The sequence below is a fragment of the Arachis stenosperma genome, chromosome 8, assembly GCF_014773155.1.
Source record: "Arachis stenosperma cultivar V10309 chromosome 8, arast.V10309.gnm1.PFL2, whole genome shotgun sequence".
Taxonomy (NCBI): Eukaryota; Viridiplantae; Streptophyta; class Magnoliopsida; order Fabales; family Fabaceae; genus Arachis; species Arachis stenosperma.
Window position 1 is genome coordinate 49,860,746 of NC_080384.1, and position 18,578 is coordinate 49,879,323.

Consider the following 18,578-nt stretch of genomic DNA (forward strand, 5'->3'; position numbering starts at 1 on the left):
GTGTGTACTATGTAATAAGGATGTAGATATGTCCATCATTTATTTCTTGTTTGTGAATTTAATTGGCAGGTGTGGTGCGTTTGGTTATCTCTTCTTGACAGGCGTTGGTCCGTTCCGGGTACTTTAAAGGGCCATTTTTAAAGCTGGACAAGTGCGACTTGTAGAAAGGAATAGCACAACAAATGGTATATATCTTTCTTTGTGATAGTCTAGAACGCCTAGATCGAAAAAAATCGGAGGATATTTCAAAATAAAAGCAAAGAGGTAGAAGAAATTGTTAACTTGTCTCGTATTAGTTATCAAGAGTGGAGGAGGGAGGACCCCTTTTGTTGTTGATGGCAGTGCCAAGCGTAGATGACAAGGGGATTTGTTTTGCTCGACAAGTTTTTAGGTGGCTATTTTTATTTTGGTTTCTTTTTGTTTCTTTGTTCCTTGCTCTACTTGTGTGTTGAGCTCCTTTAATTCAAAAAAAAAAAGAGTTAATTGGAGATTTTACATTGCATTTAGAATTGTCCAAAAAATTCAACTAGTTTGGCAAGCTTTGAAAATTTTCTATCAACTTCTAGATTTGATGAATTGGTTCTTGCTTCATAGCAAAGAGTGCCCATTTAGATTCTTTTCTAGTCTCTGGTGAATTTGGTGATTAAGGAATAATGCGGTCTTTAATCCCCTCAAGCCTTGACCTCCGAATAAAGTAACTTGTATGGCTTTAGCTTTAGAAAAGGAACTTTGGAATGTTTTTGAGTTGCAACGAGTGTCTATCTCTGCTATTATTATTGGCTCTTAAATCCCCCATTTGGTAGGTACCTTTAAGATTAATTATGATGATAATTATCTTGGCACTGATAATCATGTTGATTTTACTTGTGTTAGCAGAGATTGGAATGGAAGTTGACAAAGAGATTGTTTGAAAACAATTGAGAGTAATAATATTCTACAAGAGGAGAGTTGTTTGCTATTTGGAGAGAATTTTTTTTAGTATGTAACTTAGGATAAAGAGATATTATTTGTAAGAACAGAATGTTTAAAGACCTTTACTCTTGTCAATAATTTGAGACGTCATGACTTGAAAATGGTGTGTAAATCTCTGAAATCTTAAGAGATGTAAATACAGTAGTAAATATCATGACAAAAACGACGATAAAAACTCATACTCATTAAATAAAGCTTTTATTGTCTTAAAAAAATTTAAAATAGTATTTAAGGAGACTGTCTTCCTAATTAAACTGTTCATTGTATTTTATTTTTTTTTTAGTTATTTTCAGTTACTAAAAAAAAATCTAACTTTACATTTAGTCATTTACTAAAGAAATTTAGTAACTTATCCTCTTTTTCAAAATAAAAATAAAAACAAAAACGTAATCGAGTGTATAATGTCGGTTTTTAAAATACAATTTTAAAATTCATATTATAATTGATTTTTATTATTGTTTATTCAAATTTAACCTCTTCCGAAATTGAGCTTTCTTATCCATTAATTGAGTAGTAATACTATGTTAAATCATGAAAAGCTATCTCATTCATTGTTCTCTTGTCTTAATATGGATTAATTAATTAATTAATATGATATGACTGTAGTAGTGCAGATGTGCAGTGTGCCTTAATATTATTACTTATTAGTGGCATCATACTCAAGGATGCTATTACAAATTCTGTAGTTGTCCTTTCCCTTTCTCAATTAATTTGACTTATTTATTTTATGTGTTCTTGTCCTTCCTTATAAGCAATTTCGGAATAGATTAATTAAACTAAGCATAAATATATGTTGACTGGTTCATATTAATCCTGTGTTACGAAAAATCACAATCTCCGGTGATGGATAGCAACATTTTGACATGTAACAATATCAAGATCATGTCATGAATTATGATAATATATATTTAAAGGTCATGTATTATTATCAAACATTTATATTGCTGTCTTATTGGAATCTCAATATCAGATCTCGCTCTAGAACTTTCGACGAGGTATGAATACGAATCCAAATTTTGGAGTTCATGTAGGATGGGACACTGAAAAAGATGTTACTTGTTACGTATATTAACTAAATTCTTCTGTCGATAATGGAGAAGTTCTTCAATCCACAATTAAGTAAAGAAAACGAAAACTCGTTGTTTTTTTCCTTTTAATACTTAATACTAATGTTCTGATAAAGAGGAATATGAAAAAATGTAAGAAAAAAATGAGGTTAACAATGACACAAAACGAGGAATGTTTAAGATCAACTAATATTTTTTGAAAGAGTTAAAGAAAAAAAAACGTTTATGGTGCGTTTGATTTGTGTTTTTATATTATATTTTTATTTTTATAATCTTTTATTTTTAAATTTTTGTAAAAAAAGATAAAATAAGAGAAAAATAAAAAATATAATTTTATTATTTTTATTACTTTTATTTTATAAAATCCTAAAAGTATAAAATGTTGAAAATAAAATCATAAACTAAATGCACAGTTAATTTTTTTCGTTTGAGACAAAAGTACGTGTACATGAGCAGCTGCATATAGAGTTTTATTAGTGTTTTTGTATAAGGAAAAATTTAAAAGGCAATAACTTTATTAAATTATGACTAGTATATAACTAATAAAAAATTAAATAATTTTATACTATTAAAAATATTATTGATAATTATAAATTACAAAAATTATTAATCTCTTAACACTTCTCTTTATATAAATATAAGCTCTGTGTAAACATTAACCAAATGCTAGTTCAAATTGATCCAAAATTATTGGACTTATTGCTTAAAAAGAGTTTTCCAATATTTTTAATATATTTATTAAAAAATTAAAAACTTTTAAGTGCAAATAATTTTAAGAATGGTATTCATCAAAATTTTAGAATAAGGATCCAACTTGATTTTTGTCTATTATCACAATATACAATGCAATTGCTTACCAATAGAAAAATATTTTGATTCCAATTTTGTTTGTGTGAGACAACACAGATCTTTCATCGTCTTTTTTATTAAAAAAAATATAAGATACCAGTATATTATCTGCCAACTTATTATTAATAATAATTAATTATTATATTTTAAATACATATAAAAAGAGACACATTCAAAAAATATATTTATAAAAATATTTTTATTAAATACAATTAAAAATAGATATTTTTATTAGACATATTTTAAAGAGTCTTTTATTAAACATAATTATAAATAAAAATGGACAGAAATTGACAAAAATGCTGTTGGTAACTAACGAGATTGTTTCATTAATTAGTAACAAACTGTCTTGCTAGCACGTCTCTAACTAATTTAGTTGTCGCTCGTGAAAATGGGTACGGATGTGGTATTTGCTCAAAATCTTAATTTAATTACGGATAGACTGCTTTGGTTTGGTTGTTCCATAATTTCCATGGTTCGGTAAATTAACTTAGATGTAATGAAAAAAAAAAGGTAGCAATTTGGATTGGAAGAAAAACAAGTGAGTGTAGGTGAAGAGTGACATAGAGTGGTGACCACATAGTACATTAGAAAGAAAGGATTCATAGTAGCAATTACAATTAGCATGGTGATGATGTTGATGATGAATTGATGATGAAGGAGCGAGAGAAGACGGAAAAAAAATGGTTGGTAGCCTTTAGTCTCACAGCTTTGATTGGGTCCCTCACACATTCAATGCTCTTCTTTTCTTTCTGAACCCATTTTCCCAATTTCACCCTAATTCTCCCAATTTTTTTCTCTCTCTAATTCATTCATTCGTTGTCCTTCAAACCTCTGATTCATTCATTCACTTCTCTTGTCCCATCTTAATCAACATAGCTCCTGATATCTCACTCACTCACTCTCTCTCACTCACACTCTTTTTAATTCTCTTCCATTCGTTTTGTGATTTCTCAAACAATGGATATAGAAGGCTCAGGTGAACCTGCACCTGCACCTTCACCGCACCGTGTTCTTCTCATTTCCGCTGGTGCCAGCCACACCGTTGCTCTTCTCTGTAAGATCACTTCACTCCCTTCTGTTTTTTAACAATCTTTCTTTTGGGTACTGAGAAATGTAATCAAGTTTGCATCTTTGGTGAAAAAACTTGACACCCCTTAACATAGTAGCAACTAGCAAGAGTAATGATATGTACAAAGGAAGAGGCTGATATAATTAATGTTTTTGAAATTAGTAATATTTCCTATTTAAGTAAGAGACTTATGGAGTGATTAATTAATTAAGAGGGAAAATCATTTCTTGTAAAGCACATGATTTTAGAATCATTCTTAAACATCCTTCAAAGACTGAAAGAAGTTAAAAAATAATAAAAAAGTAATCAGTTATTTCCTATTATAATCTCATAAAATATTGAAAAAGTACTTGAGACCCCATTAATATGGCAAATGTTTTTTAACGCCACTCTTCTCTGCCCTTTTGTTAAATTGTCTTTTTTTTTTTTTTTGGTGTGTTGCGGTTGGTTGATTGATTCTGATCTGATACTGCTGTTGACCTTTTTTTTTTAAATATAATTTACTTTTTTTTTTCCATAGCTGAGAATGTTGTTTGCTCTTGGGGAAGAGGAGAGGATGGGCAATTAGGACATGGTGACTCTGAGGATAGGCTTTGGCCTACACAGCTCAGTGCATTGGATGGCCAAGAAATAACCTCTATTATATGTGGAGCTGATCATACTATTGCATATTCAAAGTCTCAAGGGGAAGTGTATAGTTGGGGATGGTTTGTTCTAAATCTCTAAGCTTTTATTTATTTATTTATTTTTGTTGAAAGTTAACTCCCCCCCTAATGTTTTTTGGTATACTTGACACTCTTGTACTTGGCAATTTGAAGCCGGACCGAGCAAGTTTATCTGTATACTAATGTAGTGTTAAATTTGGGTTCAATTAGGTGATTTGATGGTACTTATCATTAGCCATTATAGGAGTTTCAGTTCATTACAAAAGGTGTTTCAGGACAAAAGATAGAGACACTGAATAGAGCCAATAAAGATAATTTGCGTTTTTATTCATTTCTCCACTGTCTCTAATTCTTGAGTGGGTGGAAATGGGTTAGACTTTGTCAAAAGACTAACATTTATATGTCCTCTTCTCCAAACAAGTTTCTGTCTTTCAATGTCTTATTTTTGTTCTAAGACAATTACCAAGCACGAGTTTTGTTGCTTGAGAACTTTCTATATTACATCTAGACACTTAGTTCTAACTAATATGTCGGGGTTTTTGAAGTGGAGGATATCAGGATTAACTATCAGTGTTCTTTCTTGGCTATCTCGGCTCTCGTCCTTATCTATCTAGATGTTTAGGACTAGCATTTGTCATTTTCTTTGTCTTCTGATTAACGAACACTTTTTCTATTGTACGTATGAATGGCAAGTTCAGGTTTGATTTATGTGGCAGTAGATACTGGACGTCTTATGTTGGATTGTGTGTAACTAATCATGCAGATTTTTTATCGCCATGCCTTTCCTGAAACATCTTCATTCACATATAAAAAAGTGATTTAAGTTCTGTTTTTTCAGGGGTGACTTTGGAAGGTTAGGTCATGGTAATTCCAGTGACTTGTTTATTCCTCATCCGATTACAGCATTACGAGGTCACAAGATAAAGCAAATTGCTTGTGGCGATAGCCATTGTTTGGCAGTTACTATGGAAGGGGAGGTGCAGAGGTTTGTAGTTCCTAAGCATTCACTATTCTGACTTTTCTAAACTTCCTCTAACGAATTACTGTTCTTGCATCGTTAAAGATTGAGATGCTAAATTGACTTAATATTATAGAAAGTAGAAACTGATAATGTAATCTTGGAGATTTGTAAACTAAACTAATCTTGGACCTGATATTTTAATGTCAATATTTCATCTCCTTTTCTTTGTTTGCCGAAAGAAGAGTTGAAGTGGATCTTTGACACTGGAAGGGAAGGAGATTGTTTTGATTTAGCTCACTTGTCTTCACTGGACATTATCTTATAATGATTTTGTTAAAAAAACTCAATACTCCATTTTTTAATTAGTTTTACTACCTTGGCCATTGTTCTTGTGTCTAGTTTTCTTTCAACACTCTTACAACCTAAACTTCAATTTGCAATGGACACTCAATTTTAAAGGTATCAATGTATATAGAAATTGTTATTGCTTTATTATTATTAAAAAAATAAAGAGTAAATGGTCAAATTCGTCCCTGAAAGATCACTACTTCTCTAAATTGGTCCCCGAAAGATTTTTTTTAATCAAATTCGTCTTTCAAATATTTTAAGTTAGTCACATTAGTCATTCCATTGCTAACAGCGTCAAAATTTGCGGATGTGGCACGTTAAGTGGCACCACACTGACCACAGCACACACTTGGCAGTCCTAATTGGCGGCTAACATGATAAGTTTATGCAATTAGATTAAATCAACCCCAAGTTGAGGGGGACTTTAAGGCATTGAAATCTCTCAATTTGGATTGATTTGATTTAGTTTCATAAATTTAGCAGCCAATTAGAACTGTCAGGTGTGTATTATGGTGTCACTTAACGTATTATATCAGCAAACTTTGTCGCCATGAGCAGCGGAAGTGATGGAAGGACTAATGCGACCAACTTAAAATGTTTCAAGGACAAATTTTATTAAATTTTTTTGATGATCAATTTGAAGAATGGGTGATCTTTCAAGGACGAATTTGACGTTTTACTCAAAAAATAAATAATGGAAGAGAAGGAGAGCCTTGGAGAAACGGTTGAATTGTTCTGTGTGACTTCAAAGTTATAGATTCAAATCGTAGAATCAGCCACTGATGCATGTAACAGGTTAGGCTATTTGCATTATATTCTTTGAGCACGGCCCTTCTCCGGACCTTGCATAATGCTGGATGCATTGCATCGGGCTGCCTCCTTTTTTTACTGTAAGGGTCAAGGGGCCCTTCATTTATTGTTTGTTAACATACTCCTTGATGGAAGTATTACTCCTGTATGTTAGTTGTTTCATTTGAAATTTATCTGAATTTGTCCTTTGTACATTTTCTCCTCTATTTCTTCTCATTGAAGTTGGGGACGGAATCAAAATGGTCAACTTGGACTTGGCACCACAGAAGACTCTCTTGTGCCACAAAAGATTCAAACATTTCAGGTATTCTTTTAGCATTCATCGAAGTTTTCTATGGTAAATAATACTTGATTGAATCTGAATACAGGATGAAAGTTACTTTTACCATTTACATTATCAATCTCAACAATTTTTAGGACAAAAATCCATTCCCCTCTCCTCCGTCCTTGTTTTTATTTAGTAATGAAAGAAAGTGAGAATATTACATACCTTATTTGATCTACATTAAATGTTATATTTGAATTTCTCTCTCACCTGTGTAATATTCTCTCTTATTTTAACACTGATAAAAAAATTACAAAATTACCTAGTATGGTGTGTCCATGTAGATTTAGAAGAAAAAAGAGGTGGGTTTTGTCTAAAATAAAATGCAGAGTTTGGCAATAGCATATGATGGATTCAATAATTTAGCTTGGTAGTTGAGCTCTTTCAATTTCATTTACTTTCAATTTGCTATGAAAGAAAAGAGGATAGATTTCATTGATCAATCCTCATTGGTATTGACCATCACATAACTGGTAAATATATTATTCCATTAATTGGACACTGAACATAAATTCATAGTATGTATCAAAATAATTATTACATTAATTATTCATGCACTCGTAATATTTTATTGTTGTAGGGAGTACCTATCAAAATGGTTGCTGCTGGGGCAGAACATAGTGTAGCCATTACTGAAGATGGAGAACTATATGGTTGGGGTTGGGGCCGATATGGAAATTTGGGATTGGGGGACAGAAATGATCGCCTGATCCCTGAAAAAGTTTCTGATGCTGATGTAAGTCTCAAACTGTTTTCTTCTTACTTTTACAGATTAGACAGTGACTATATCAATTGAATTTGAAAGACATGCAACCTCTTTGTTGCCTGATTTACTAGAAAGTTTGATTTTCTTGTTACATTAAGTCTTTAACTATCCAGTGCCCCTTGGGCATTGGTTAAGGATTTAAAAGAAGGGTTATCTTGGAGATTTAAAATATTTGAACTTTTAATGCATTGAATAAAGTATAAGCTTGAAAGTTTACTCCTTTTGGTATCTTTAACTTGCCCCGTAAGCAAAACACTTACTTTAATGGAAGCCATTTCAAGGTATTATTAACTTCTGATTTCTGTGTGTCATAACTGTCAACATCCATACACTTCATTAAGATATTTTAAGTCATTGTTGTGCATGCATACTAATGATGAGATATTTTCTCTATCATGGCCTCTGTTGCCGGATGCTTGCTTGTTTAAAGTTGCAATCCGAAAAGATGATCATGGTTGCTTGCGGCTGGCGGCATACTATATGTGTTGCATCCTCTGGTGGATTATACACATACGGGTGGAGCAAATATGGCCAGCTTGGACATGGAGACAACGAGGATCATCTTGTGCCTCACAAGCTTCAATCCATGAGTGACATGACAATTTGTCAGGTGGTCCTTCAATTTTATGCTAAGTTTGTATCTCTATGATAAGGTCTATGCATCAGATTTTCAGCTTTTTCGCCTATCCAAATGCAAATTGAAGTTAAAGTTTGGATCTTTCTGATCTGGGGACCATTTAAGTTTGCATCTTTGTGAAGATTCTCATCTGTCTGCTTCTGCTGACTTTTAATTTTAACACGATGCATGCCAACAACACTAAGCAAACCAACACCGATTGGGGTGCTGCATCTATGACTCAATGCCAATTTAGGTCAGCAAAGAGTGGCATTTTGACTATGGTTGAATGTCTCCCTGAACTTTGCTTTGACTTCTTTCAGGTTTCAGGTGGTTGGAGGCATAGCATGGCACTCACCTGTAGTGGAATACTTTACGGATGGGGCTGGAATAAGGTTTGTATAATATCAACATGAAATACATGTTGACTTGTGAACAACAGATGATAACAATCTGATCGATAAAGAATGCACATGAACTTGTGCCGAGAACTAACTATGCATTAGTTTTCAAAGAAATGATTTAATGCAAGACTTCTATTCATTATCGATACCATTACAAGTTGTTCAATTGTATGCCGCTTGTTTGGAAAACTTTTACCTATTTCTCTATCAATGGCAGTTTGGACAAGTTGGAGTTGGGGATAACGCTGATCGCTGCTCTCCTGTGCAAGTGAAGTTCCCCGAAGATCAGGTAATTTGAAAGTGCAACACAATGACTTTTTGTGTGCGTGTGGAACTTTTCGACTATATCCAAGTATTCTTCAAAGGATGACCAATGTTGTTAATTTACTCTTCGTTCTGCATGTGTTTATTTGATTTGACAGAAAGTAATTCAGATCTCATGTGGGTGGAGACACACAATTGCTGTTACTGAAAGACAAAACGTATATTCTTGGGGACGAGGCACAAATGGCCAACTTGGTCACGGGGAAACCGTTGACCGGTAATTGCATGTTTCATCCTGAATAAATTTTGTTCAGACTGTTAAGGAGACATTCACTTTTATGTTATTGATTTATCTCTTTAAGTAATGGCTGAATCTAGTTATTAGTCTTTGGTTCATCATTCATTTTTTGGTACATGCAGGAATTCTCCGAAGATTATTGAGGCATTGAGTGTTGAGGGATCTTCTGGGCAGAATATTGCATCCTCGAATACCGATCCACTATCAGGTGCTTTATTCTGTGTATCAGTGATATTCTCCTTTGTTTTCGAGCTGGTGTTGATATTATGCAATTCAATAGAGTAACTTAGAATCGTCTATTTAAGTTTTGTTCTTTTGCTATTTTGTTTATACTTTTGGCAGCATGGCTGATGGTTTATGCTTTCGTGTTTCCCATAAACAGGGAAACATTTTGCCTCGCTATCCGAGAGATATGCGGTTGTTGGCAATAAGCACATGATTTGTTAATACTTCATTGAAGGACTAAAGGTTGACGCAAAATATGTTTGGAAATACTTTAAATTTTTCTTTATAGACTAAAGAATCTAGAAATTATTAAATGAAAATATAAAAAAAAATGTTTCGTCATGTGAGAACTGTCTGTGTTCTAAGAAGTTTAGGGTCTGTTTGGTTTATGCTTTTATCTTTTGTTTGGTATAGTGTTTATTGTGTCACTTTTCTTCATGAAAATTTGAAAATAGAAAAGGTTGAAAATGAAAACAGAGCTTTTTTAAAACGAAATAGACCCTTAGGCTGCATTTGTTTCTGAGAACAAGACAAGACACGAAGAATAAGACATAATGAACAGAGATACAAAATTTTGTATTCTTGTATTCTGTTTGGTTATAAATTAGAATAAATTATGAAAATTTAATTTATTCTTATTTTTTTTCATTCAAAAAATTTGAGAAGAAAAATATAATAATAAAAAATACAATTATAAAAATTAAGAAGAATAATGAAAGAAACAATGAAAAACAAGTTGTTCCTTGTTAGTGTCTCTATGTCCTTCTTGTCAGGATGATCACAAAATACACTAATTCAGTGTCTCTAGACACAATATCTATGTTCATGTCTCATCTGTCAAACACGATTTTGTATTTTTGTGTCTCTGTCTCAATATTCTGTCCTGTAAACAAACAACCTTAGGGTTGAGAATATAAGAGGTATGCATTTCATGCAAAGATTGCAAATGCTGATTAGTTTTGTTGGCTTATATGATTTGGCAGGTCTCAGGACAAACCTCTGGCTTAGTCAGGGGGGATAGGCTCGACATGAGTGTTCCGGAAAGCGATGTCAAACGGATCCGAGTTTGACATAACAAATTTGCATTATGCAACAATTATGCTTCCTCTTGGTGTCATTTTGCCTCATCAAACCATAAGAGTCAATTAGCTTCTGCCGCCATCACGACCGAGACCACCACCACTACGACCACTACTACTGGTAGTATAGTAACTTAGCTTTCAGCATCATGATTGTAAAATGTAAATTATTTTTTTCTGTTATGAAGAATGTTACATGTTCTTCCCCTCTTCTCTCTATATGTTATCATTGTTATTATTATTTTTGACAGGGTTTTCTCTATATATTATTATCAATTAGCTATGATGCACTTTAATGATCCTAGTTTGGAAATCTTATTTCATGGTGTTTTGTGGTGCTGAGCCTTTGCTTATTATTTTATTAACAAAAATACTCTCTTATTATTTTATTATATTCAATTTAATTTCAGTTAAATTTTGAATGAATTTTTAACTTTTAAACTTCTAAGAAGAAGGAAGAAAACAAGACTTTAGCAGAGAAACTAGCAAGTTGAGAAGATGAAGACATCCAAGTAGTTGTTGACTGAGTTTGTGACTTCTTCAAAGTTAGGTATTCTATTAAGGGGAAAAAAATCAATGAATTTGGTTTGTGACCTGACCTAGTAAAATGGTTACAAAAATATATTATGATTCAAGATTAATTTTCAATAAAATTTTAAAATTAATTTGAATAAGGTTTGGTCCAAGAGACAAGGCCAATATGCTCTGAGGACATTTTTAATCCATTCATCAATGTTGTTCGCCTCTTCCTTTTTCTCTTGTTTATTTTTTTTAATAAATTTGATTCTTAATATAAATTTAAATTACCTGCAATTACTATAATCTTAATTTTTATGTGACTTTCGCTTATTTATTTGGATATTGAATTGCTAATGATTATCTCACCTAATTATGCGAGAATATTCAATGCTAAACTTATGCATATATACACCTTATTTTCTTTTTCTTCTTATCAAATAAAAATTTCGGTATATTTTTTTTTGAAATTTTCTTCTAAGAACAAAAAATATATTTAACTTTAAGACAAGGAATTTAATTTTTTTAACCAAGAAGGGATTTACCTACTGTAATTCATCAGAGGATAAATCAAAATTATTAATTCATAGAATTCTAAACAATAAGTATTGAGGTTTCATTGAATATTATTTATAGAGGATTTATGAATGCCCTTTCAATAAGGGAACAGATAATGCATTTAAAGCAAGAATGTATGGAGCAAAGATTTCATTTTTACTGTTCAGTTTCTTTTTATCCAATTTAATTTTTTAAATTTAATATTGTGTATAAATAGGTTGTCTCATATGTCATTTTTAGCATTATTCACTACCAAAACGAAAACGAAAACGAAAACTATCATTTTTATGAATCTAGTATAACACTCGTCAATCTAAATGAAAAGTTCGTTAATAATAGAAAAATTAAATAAAAACTAAATTAGGTCAGATAAAATTTCAACATACCAAATTAAGTTAGAAGTCAATTTTTAAAGATTAAATTGACTATTTTATTTCATAAATGAGTTGAAATTTAGGTTGATTTAGAATTGTTAGAAAACTAGAATTAACCCCAATTACTTTGGCAACCTATTTAAAATGAAATTATTTCCAACTTGAGGTCCATTATGAAAAGGAAATAATTGGCAAATGGCAATGATGGCTCACCAAAGATTTCATGATCCACTAAATCTATTAGCCCCGATTTTCCGTGTCCTCTGCTCTGACATAACATAAAGTCAGATTGACAAAAGCAGGGTACTTCCGACCTCATTTAAGGGAAAGGAAAACTATAAACTTAAAACGTGTTTAAAATATATCTTTAATTTATTTTTAAAATAATGGTTGTCTACACAAATAATAATAATATTTTCTAAAAGCATGCAAAAATTTCCATAGTAATAGTCATACTTATCAAAATAGAAGTGGTAGTTGATCCGGTTAAAATATTGTGTTACTAAATTATTAGTTTAACTGTTAAATCATTAATTAAATCGATTAATTTAATTATTATTAAATAATTACATAAAATTTTAGTTTTTTATAATAAAAATTTTAAATTAATAATTAATTAATTAATTTATATTTATTATATTATTATATACTGTTTTTGTCTGGATGTTTTGATGTATAACTCGTCTTTTGATGAGAGTCGTTGATGATAAGCAAAACAGCGGAGTGGGAACCTGCAAAAGGCACTCCGACGCCTAAGTCGGTGAGTATTCTAGTGAGGTTAAGTTTTAAGAAAATTACACATATCTCGTAGATCTTTCTGGTCTGTTCTTTATAGTCTGGAGAATGGGAATAGCCGAATAATAATATCTGCAACAGGAATTAATGGCTTATCCGGCGTTATGGAACAAAGGTCGGTTATGATATTGTGTTTAAATCTTCGGTTACATTGCCTGACAAGATGGAGGGTGGGGATGAGGTTAACCAACCACCACCTAGGAAGAAGGGAATTGTTTTCAAAAAGAAGAAATCAGATATGATTAACTTGGACGAAGAAGAAAAGGGTATTCAGCTTGGGGAGTTAGTGAGTTTCACTAGTAAGCAGGAGACATTGCACAATTTTGATGATGATGGAGATGGGTCGTCAGTTTGGGACAAAAAATTTCCATTCAATGTCGTTGCTGACGAGGTTGTCCAAGCTGCGTCGGACATATCATGAATTGAAGAAGTTGGGAATGTAGGGACTGATCAGTTTTTACAGGTCAGTTTTGACACATTTTATTTCCATACATACAATATAATTGATCAAAATTACTTACTATTTATATGGAAATGCAATTGTAGGTTTTAGGTTTTCGTCTTGCTAGCATAGGCCGTTGTCAAGAAAAAAGGCACAGAAAACTATTGTTAAAAACGACCGAAGAGATTGGCCTAAAGGGACAACTAGAAAGAAAAGAGACAGCTCTGTCCGAATTTGAAAAGAAATTGTCCTCTGTTCAAAAAATTCTCAGGCCCCACAATGGATGTCAAATGTTGTTGTATGGATGTTCTGATGTATAACTCGTCTCCTGATGAGCGTCGTCGAGCTTCTTAGCTGGGATGTGATATACATCGGTGATAAGCAGAACGGCGGATTGGGGACCTGCAAAAGACATTCCGACGTCCAAGTTAATGAGTATTCTAGTGAGGTTAAATTTTAAGAAAATTACACAATCTCGTAGACCTTTCCGGTCTGTTCTTTATAATCTGAAGAATGAGAATAGCCAAATAATAACGTCTGTAGGAGGAGTTAATGGCTTATCTAGCGTTATGGAACAAAGATTGATTATGATACTGTGTTTAAATCTTCGGTTACATTACAAAACTATAATCATGTAACCGACGTGTACTAGTCATATCATATACCATATATATTTATTAAAAAAAATATTAATAAATATTCTAAAAAGAATTATGTTATAATTAATAAAAATATTAGATTTTTTTATTTGTATATATTTAATAAAATTTATATTTATATTAAAAATTATACATAATTACAAATATAATTAATTTAAAAATAGATGTTAAATTAAAATAAATATTAAAAATTATACATAGTCCTTTACACGTTTGTAGTTAGAATGTGTCTAACCATTTTCCGGGTTAAGACACAAAAACACAATATAACTTGACACTTTCTCTTCTTCTCATTTTTCATGAAAAAAAAATAATTTTATTAATTATTTTATATATATTATATATATTAAATATTAAAATTATATATTTATATATATTTTATATATATCGGAGTGGACACTATATATCCATCCCACTAAAAATTCAACCTGCACTAAAGAAGATAACGAATAAGGATGGAATAAATACCTACAAATCTAGGTAGTTTTGCCATTTTTTCAGAAACACGTAGTGCATAACTTGAGCGGATTGAATACGATCAATTTTCACCGATTTTCAAGTGGGAACGATTATAAAGTCAAACCAAACAGGTTTGGAATTCGATTCACTAATTTTTTGGTTGAACTGGCCAATTCAATTTAGTTTTGTTAAGGCACTGAATTTTTAGAAAAAAATTATGAGTTATTTGTGAATTATTATACTTAATTATGATTTTATTTTTAAAAAATTATTTACTAAAAAAAATTAAATCAAAGTTATAAGATTTTGAATTTAAAATTAAGTAGAACTCATATAATTTTTATAATAATTAAGTGGCATATTGTTAGTTTGTATGTTTGATTAGTATGTTACATATTATTGGAAAAAAGATTGATGTTTAGTGAATTAATTATTAAAGAACTAGATGGAATAAAGAATGAGACAAATGGTCAAAGAAAGGATTCATAGGATGAGCAATTATTAATGCTGTTAAACGAATTTGCTTTATTATATACTTTTATAACAATTTTAAAACCCTTCAATTGAGACCGTGTTATTAGGTTATCATTTTCTACAGACTACAACATTATCTTTTTCAAAAAATGAACAAGGAAGCTTATAAAAATTTTACTGAGTATCTGGTTTTACTTTATCTTTTTTAATATTTTAGATATTTTTTCTCGTCATTTTTGCTATATCTTGTAAAGAGGAATAGAGTTGTAATTATATATGTATGTAATATTTGTATCTTACTTATATAAGATATTCTTGTGAATGTAAAGTATGATGAGATGTATTTGTGTGTGTGTGTGTATATATATATATATATATATATATATATATAATATCCGATTTTTTTAAGGAAAGTCAATAAGGATATTCTGGTAAAGGCTCCTACTTAATATTGTATATAGAATTTGTTACGGTAGGTAACCGGAGATTAGTCCAATGGATGGCGTTCGGCGGCCCAAGTGTATAATAGAGGAGGACTCCAGGTAGGTCCGCAACTCGGGAGGCTCCGTCCGACTTGTGCTCGCGCGTGAATGGGGGGTGGTACCTGCAAAGACACTCCGATGCCTAAGTTAGCAAGAGTGTGAGCAGGTCTAGAGAGTATTGGACTTAGAGATACCTGAGGGGTGTCAGTGTATTTATAGTGGTGAGCCAATAACCACCGTTGGTGTAGTGCCGTATCTTTAGGGTGGTAACCGTCCCTATTATCTTGGGGAGGTTAAGATATGGCTTTATGAGGCGGTTAGAGAGATTTTAGGGGCGGTTACCCATTGGAATGAGCGTTTATCTGCCAACTAATCTCACATCCGACCTCTTCAGACCAAGTCGTGGTTGATACCGACTTCTTATGTGAAGGTCGGCACTTAGCTAGGCTCTAATCCCTTAGATTAGGCCTTTAAGTTGGACCTGGGCCTTTGTATTGGGCCAGGGTATGAACAGAATTCATCGTGATATCATCGTTATCAGAGTGGCGCAGTCAGAAGCGTGACATTCTGGTGGTGAGGGTATTACATTGTGGCATCAAAACAGTCTTTTCTGTAGAGCATGAAGAATAGATTAACTACTATACTTCAATTGCATACTCTGAACATCTATAATGTTGTAGGTCTTGGCTAAATGACAAGAGTTAGAGCCTTATGCACATGACTGTCTACTGATTTAATTATGTTAGTCTACCGTGCATATTTCATGGTATTCTGTTAGCCTTATGAGTGATAGGTTATGCGAATTACAGGGTTTGAAAACATTAGGTATCCTTCTTCGATTGGTTTCAATTGACGAATGCACTTAGTTCGTGCCGCGTGATCTTATGAATCGTTTATTCTTCTATTCTTCGTTTTGAAATTTCTTGTTTCCCTGCCTTTTCTTGAAATGCGATTGGTTCTTTTGTTTCATGTCTTGCATTCACTTTCTTTCATGGGATTTAGTTGCCATCGTTTGTGAACTCTGTACTTCTCTTATTCAGCTTGAACCTGTTTCAACCTAAAACACTATCTTTTTTTATTCTGTCGAAATTCTTTGATTTGGATTTTTTAATATGCGATTTGACACTCTTCTTGGCACATCTAACCACATATGTACATTTTTGTTTGAAAAGTAAATTTAGACATGGCGCTAGAGAACTATGCAGCAGCTGCCAATGGCTACCTGGAGATAACATGAACAACTTGTGCTTAAGCCAAATTCTACATCAAGTCTGCATTAATATATGTCAAAATTTTGCACTAACATATAATTAGATTTATGCTCTAACTAAACTAATTTTTTATCACAAATTTTGCCTTAACATAAAATTAGATTTCTGCACTAACAAACTAATTTCTGCATCAAAATTCTGCACTATAAACTCAATAATGTCATTACTATCCTCTACACTCTCAATCATGTCATCATCGCCATCTTCGTTACCACCATGATCCTCTCCAATAAGCACATGCTCCTCATCAAGTAGTGTGTCATCTTCAGGGTCGAATTCCATATTAAGCCGAATAAAATTTTGTAGTAGACAACAAGTAATAATTATTCTATTTTGTGTCTTAATTTTGTAAAAACAAGGACTCCTCAAAATTGCCCATCTCTTATTCAATAAACTAAAATAGTGCTCAATAATGTTCCTAGTCAAAGAGTGCTTCTTGTTAAAATATTCTCAAAAATTTCTAGAAGCATTTCTACCATGAACACATTCTTGTACGTGGTATTGAGTATGCCTATATGGTGCTAGAAATTTTTTACAATTAGTATAACCCATATCTATTAAATAATAATTTCCTATAAATCAAAAGAGATACATTACTAGGACTAAGGAATTTGAATCAACTAAAAACATTGAAATATTTTTGTTACCTAAAAATTAAGAATTACATACCAATTGATATCTTGAGGTTATTATGACGTGAAATGGCATTTCTAAGGATTCTTGAATCCAAAGCGGATCCTTCCCATCCGCTAAGTACGTACACAAAATTCATATCTCGATTGCATACACCTAGGACATTAATTGATATCTTACCTTTTCTTGTTCAGTGTCTTGATTTATCTTTTTTAGGGACAATCACATCTATATATGTTCTATCTAATGGTCCTAGACAACCCTAAATCAAAGAAATTAAAGTGTCAAGACTAATTCTATACAAAATTATAGATTATACAAAACCACTACCTCAATTATTTACTACATTTACCTTGAACCATTTCCATCTGGGATTTATGCAGTCATCTAGAACAGGAACAACTTTTGCAAATAATAGACTTTGGACACGTATGACCGAGGATAACACATTGTTGAAATACCTACTTATTATTTCTCCTGACTTATAAAATCTAACTTGAAGCGTGCGATTCTTCTTATGATGAACTAGTATTATTAAAAACGTAATCACTTGCTCAGGTATACTTACATGATATTCATCTCTTAATCCCCCTTGAAATTTTAGTAACTCACACAATCTACGCTCATCCTTAATTCCTAAATGCAATTTCTATCGCCTCCTCCTATTATGCGGTTTAATACATTCCGTCTTAAGGGATTAGTATTAATTTTTCTATTCCTAATTAACAAATATCCTCTTCTCCTATTTCTCAAATACAAAAATGCAAACATCAAAACTAATATCGTAATAGTTTCAAGTTCAGCCTGAATCATTAAAAAAAATCGCCTAAATTGCTTAGAGCGGTCTGATGGTTCCATTCTTTTCTAATCAACACATAAAAAACAACTTATATAATTAACACATACTAAAAATTATCAGCAACAATAAGAACAGCAGCCATAAGAGCAACAACAACATAACTCACTAATTATTTTAATTTTTAGTCAAACTAATAACAAGAGATAAATCCAATACAAATTTTTCATTCATTCTTTCATTATGAACAAATACATCAACATATTAAAATTTAAAATTATTTTTTCATTCATTCATTCATACTATCATTGTAAACATTTAACATTTTGTCAAAGAAAAGAATGTAACTCTTTTTCTTATATGATTTTTAGATTAAAAAATCATAAAAAATTAAAAAC

General features: G+C 31.7%; 1 protein-coding gene across 1 annotated transcript; it reads left to right on the top strand.

The window, feature by feature from the left end:
• The first annotated feature begins 3,331 nt into the window (after positions 1 to 3,331).
• Positions 3,332 to 11,004, top strand: LOC130944792 (ultraviolet-B receptor UVR8-like). The gene is made up of 13 exons (XM_057873328.1): positions 3,332 to 3,945; positions 4,481 to 4,667; positions 5,464 to 5,610; positions 6,967 to 7,048; positions 7,650 to 7,805; positions 8,266 to 8,445; positions 8,775 to 8,846; positions 9,073 to 9,144; positions 9,278 to 9,396; positions 9,540 to 9,625; positions 9,800 to 9,848; positions 9,991 to 9,994; positions 10,626 to 11,004. Exons 1-13 carry the CDS (start codon positions 3,849 to 3,851, stop codon positions 10,710 to 10,712), a joined length of 1,338 nt encoding a protein of 445 aa, XP_057729311.1. The 5' UTR covers positions 3,332 to 3,848; the 3' UTR covers positions 10,713 to 11,004.
• Positions 11,005 to 18,578: the final 7,574 nt, after the last annotated feature.

Excerpts from the sequence above, each read along its gene's own strand:
- LOC130944792 (XM_057873328.1), top strand. The coding sequence starts at position 3,849 with ATGGATATAGAAGGCTCAGGTGAACCTGCACCTGCACCTTCACCGCAC. Across the intron at positions 4,668-5,463 it reads GAAGTGTATAGTTGGGGATG|GGGTGACTTTGGAAGGTTAG; the intron begins GTTTGTTCTAAA and ends CTGTTTTTTCAG. Across the intron at positions 7,806-8,265 it reads AAAAAGTTTCTGATGCTGAT|TTGCAATCCGAAAAGATGAT; the intron begins GTAAGTCTCAAA and ends GCTTGTTTAAAG.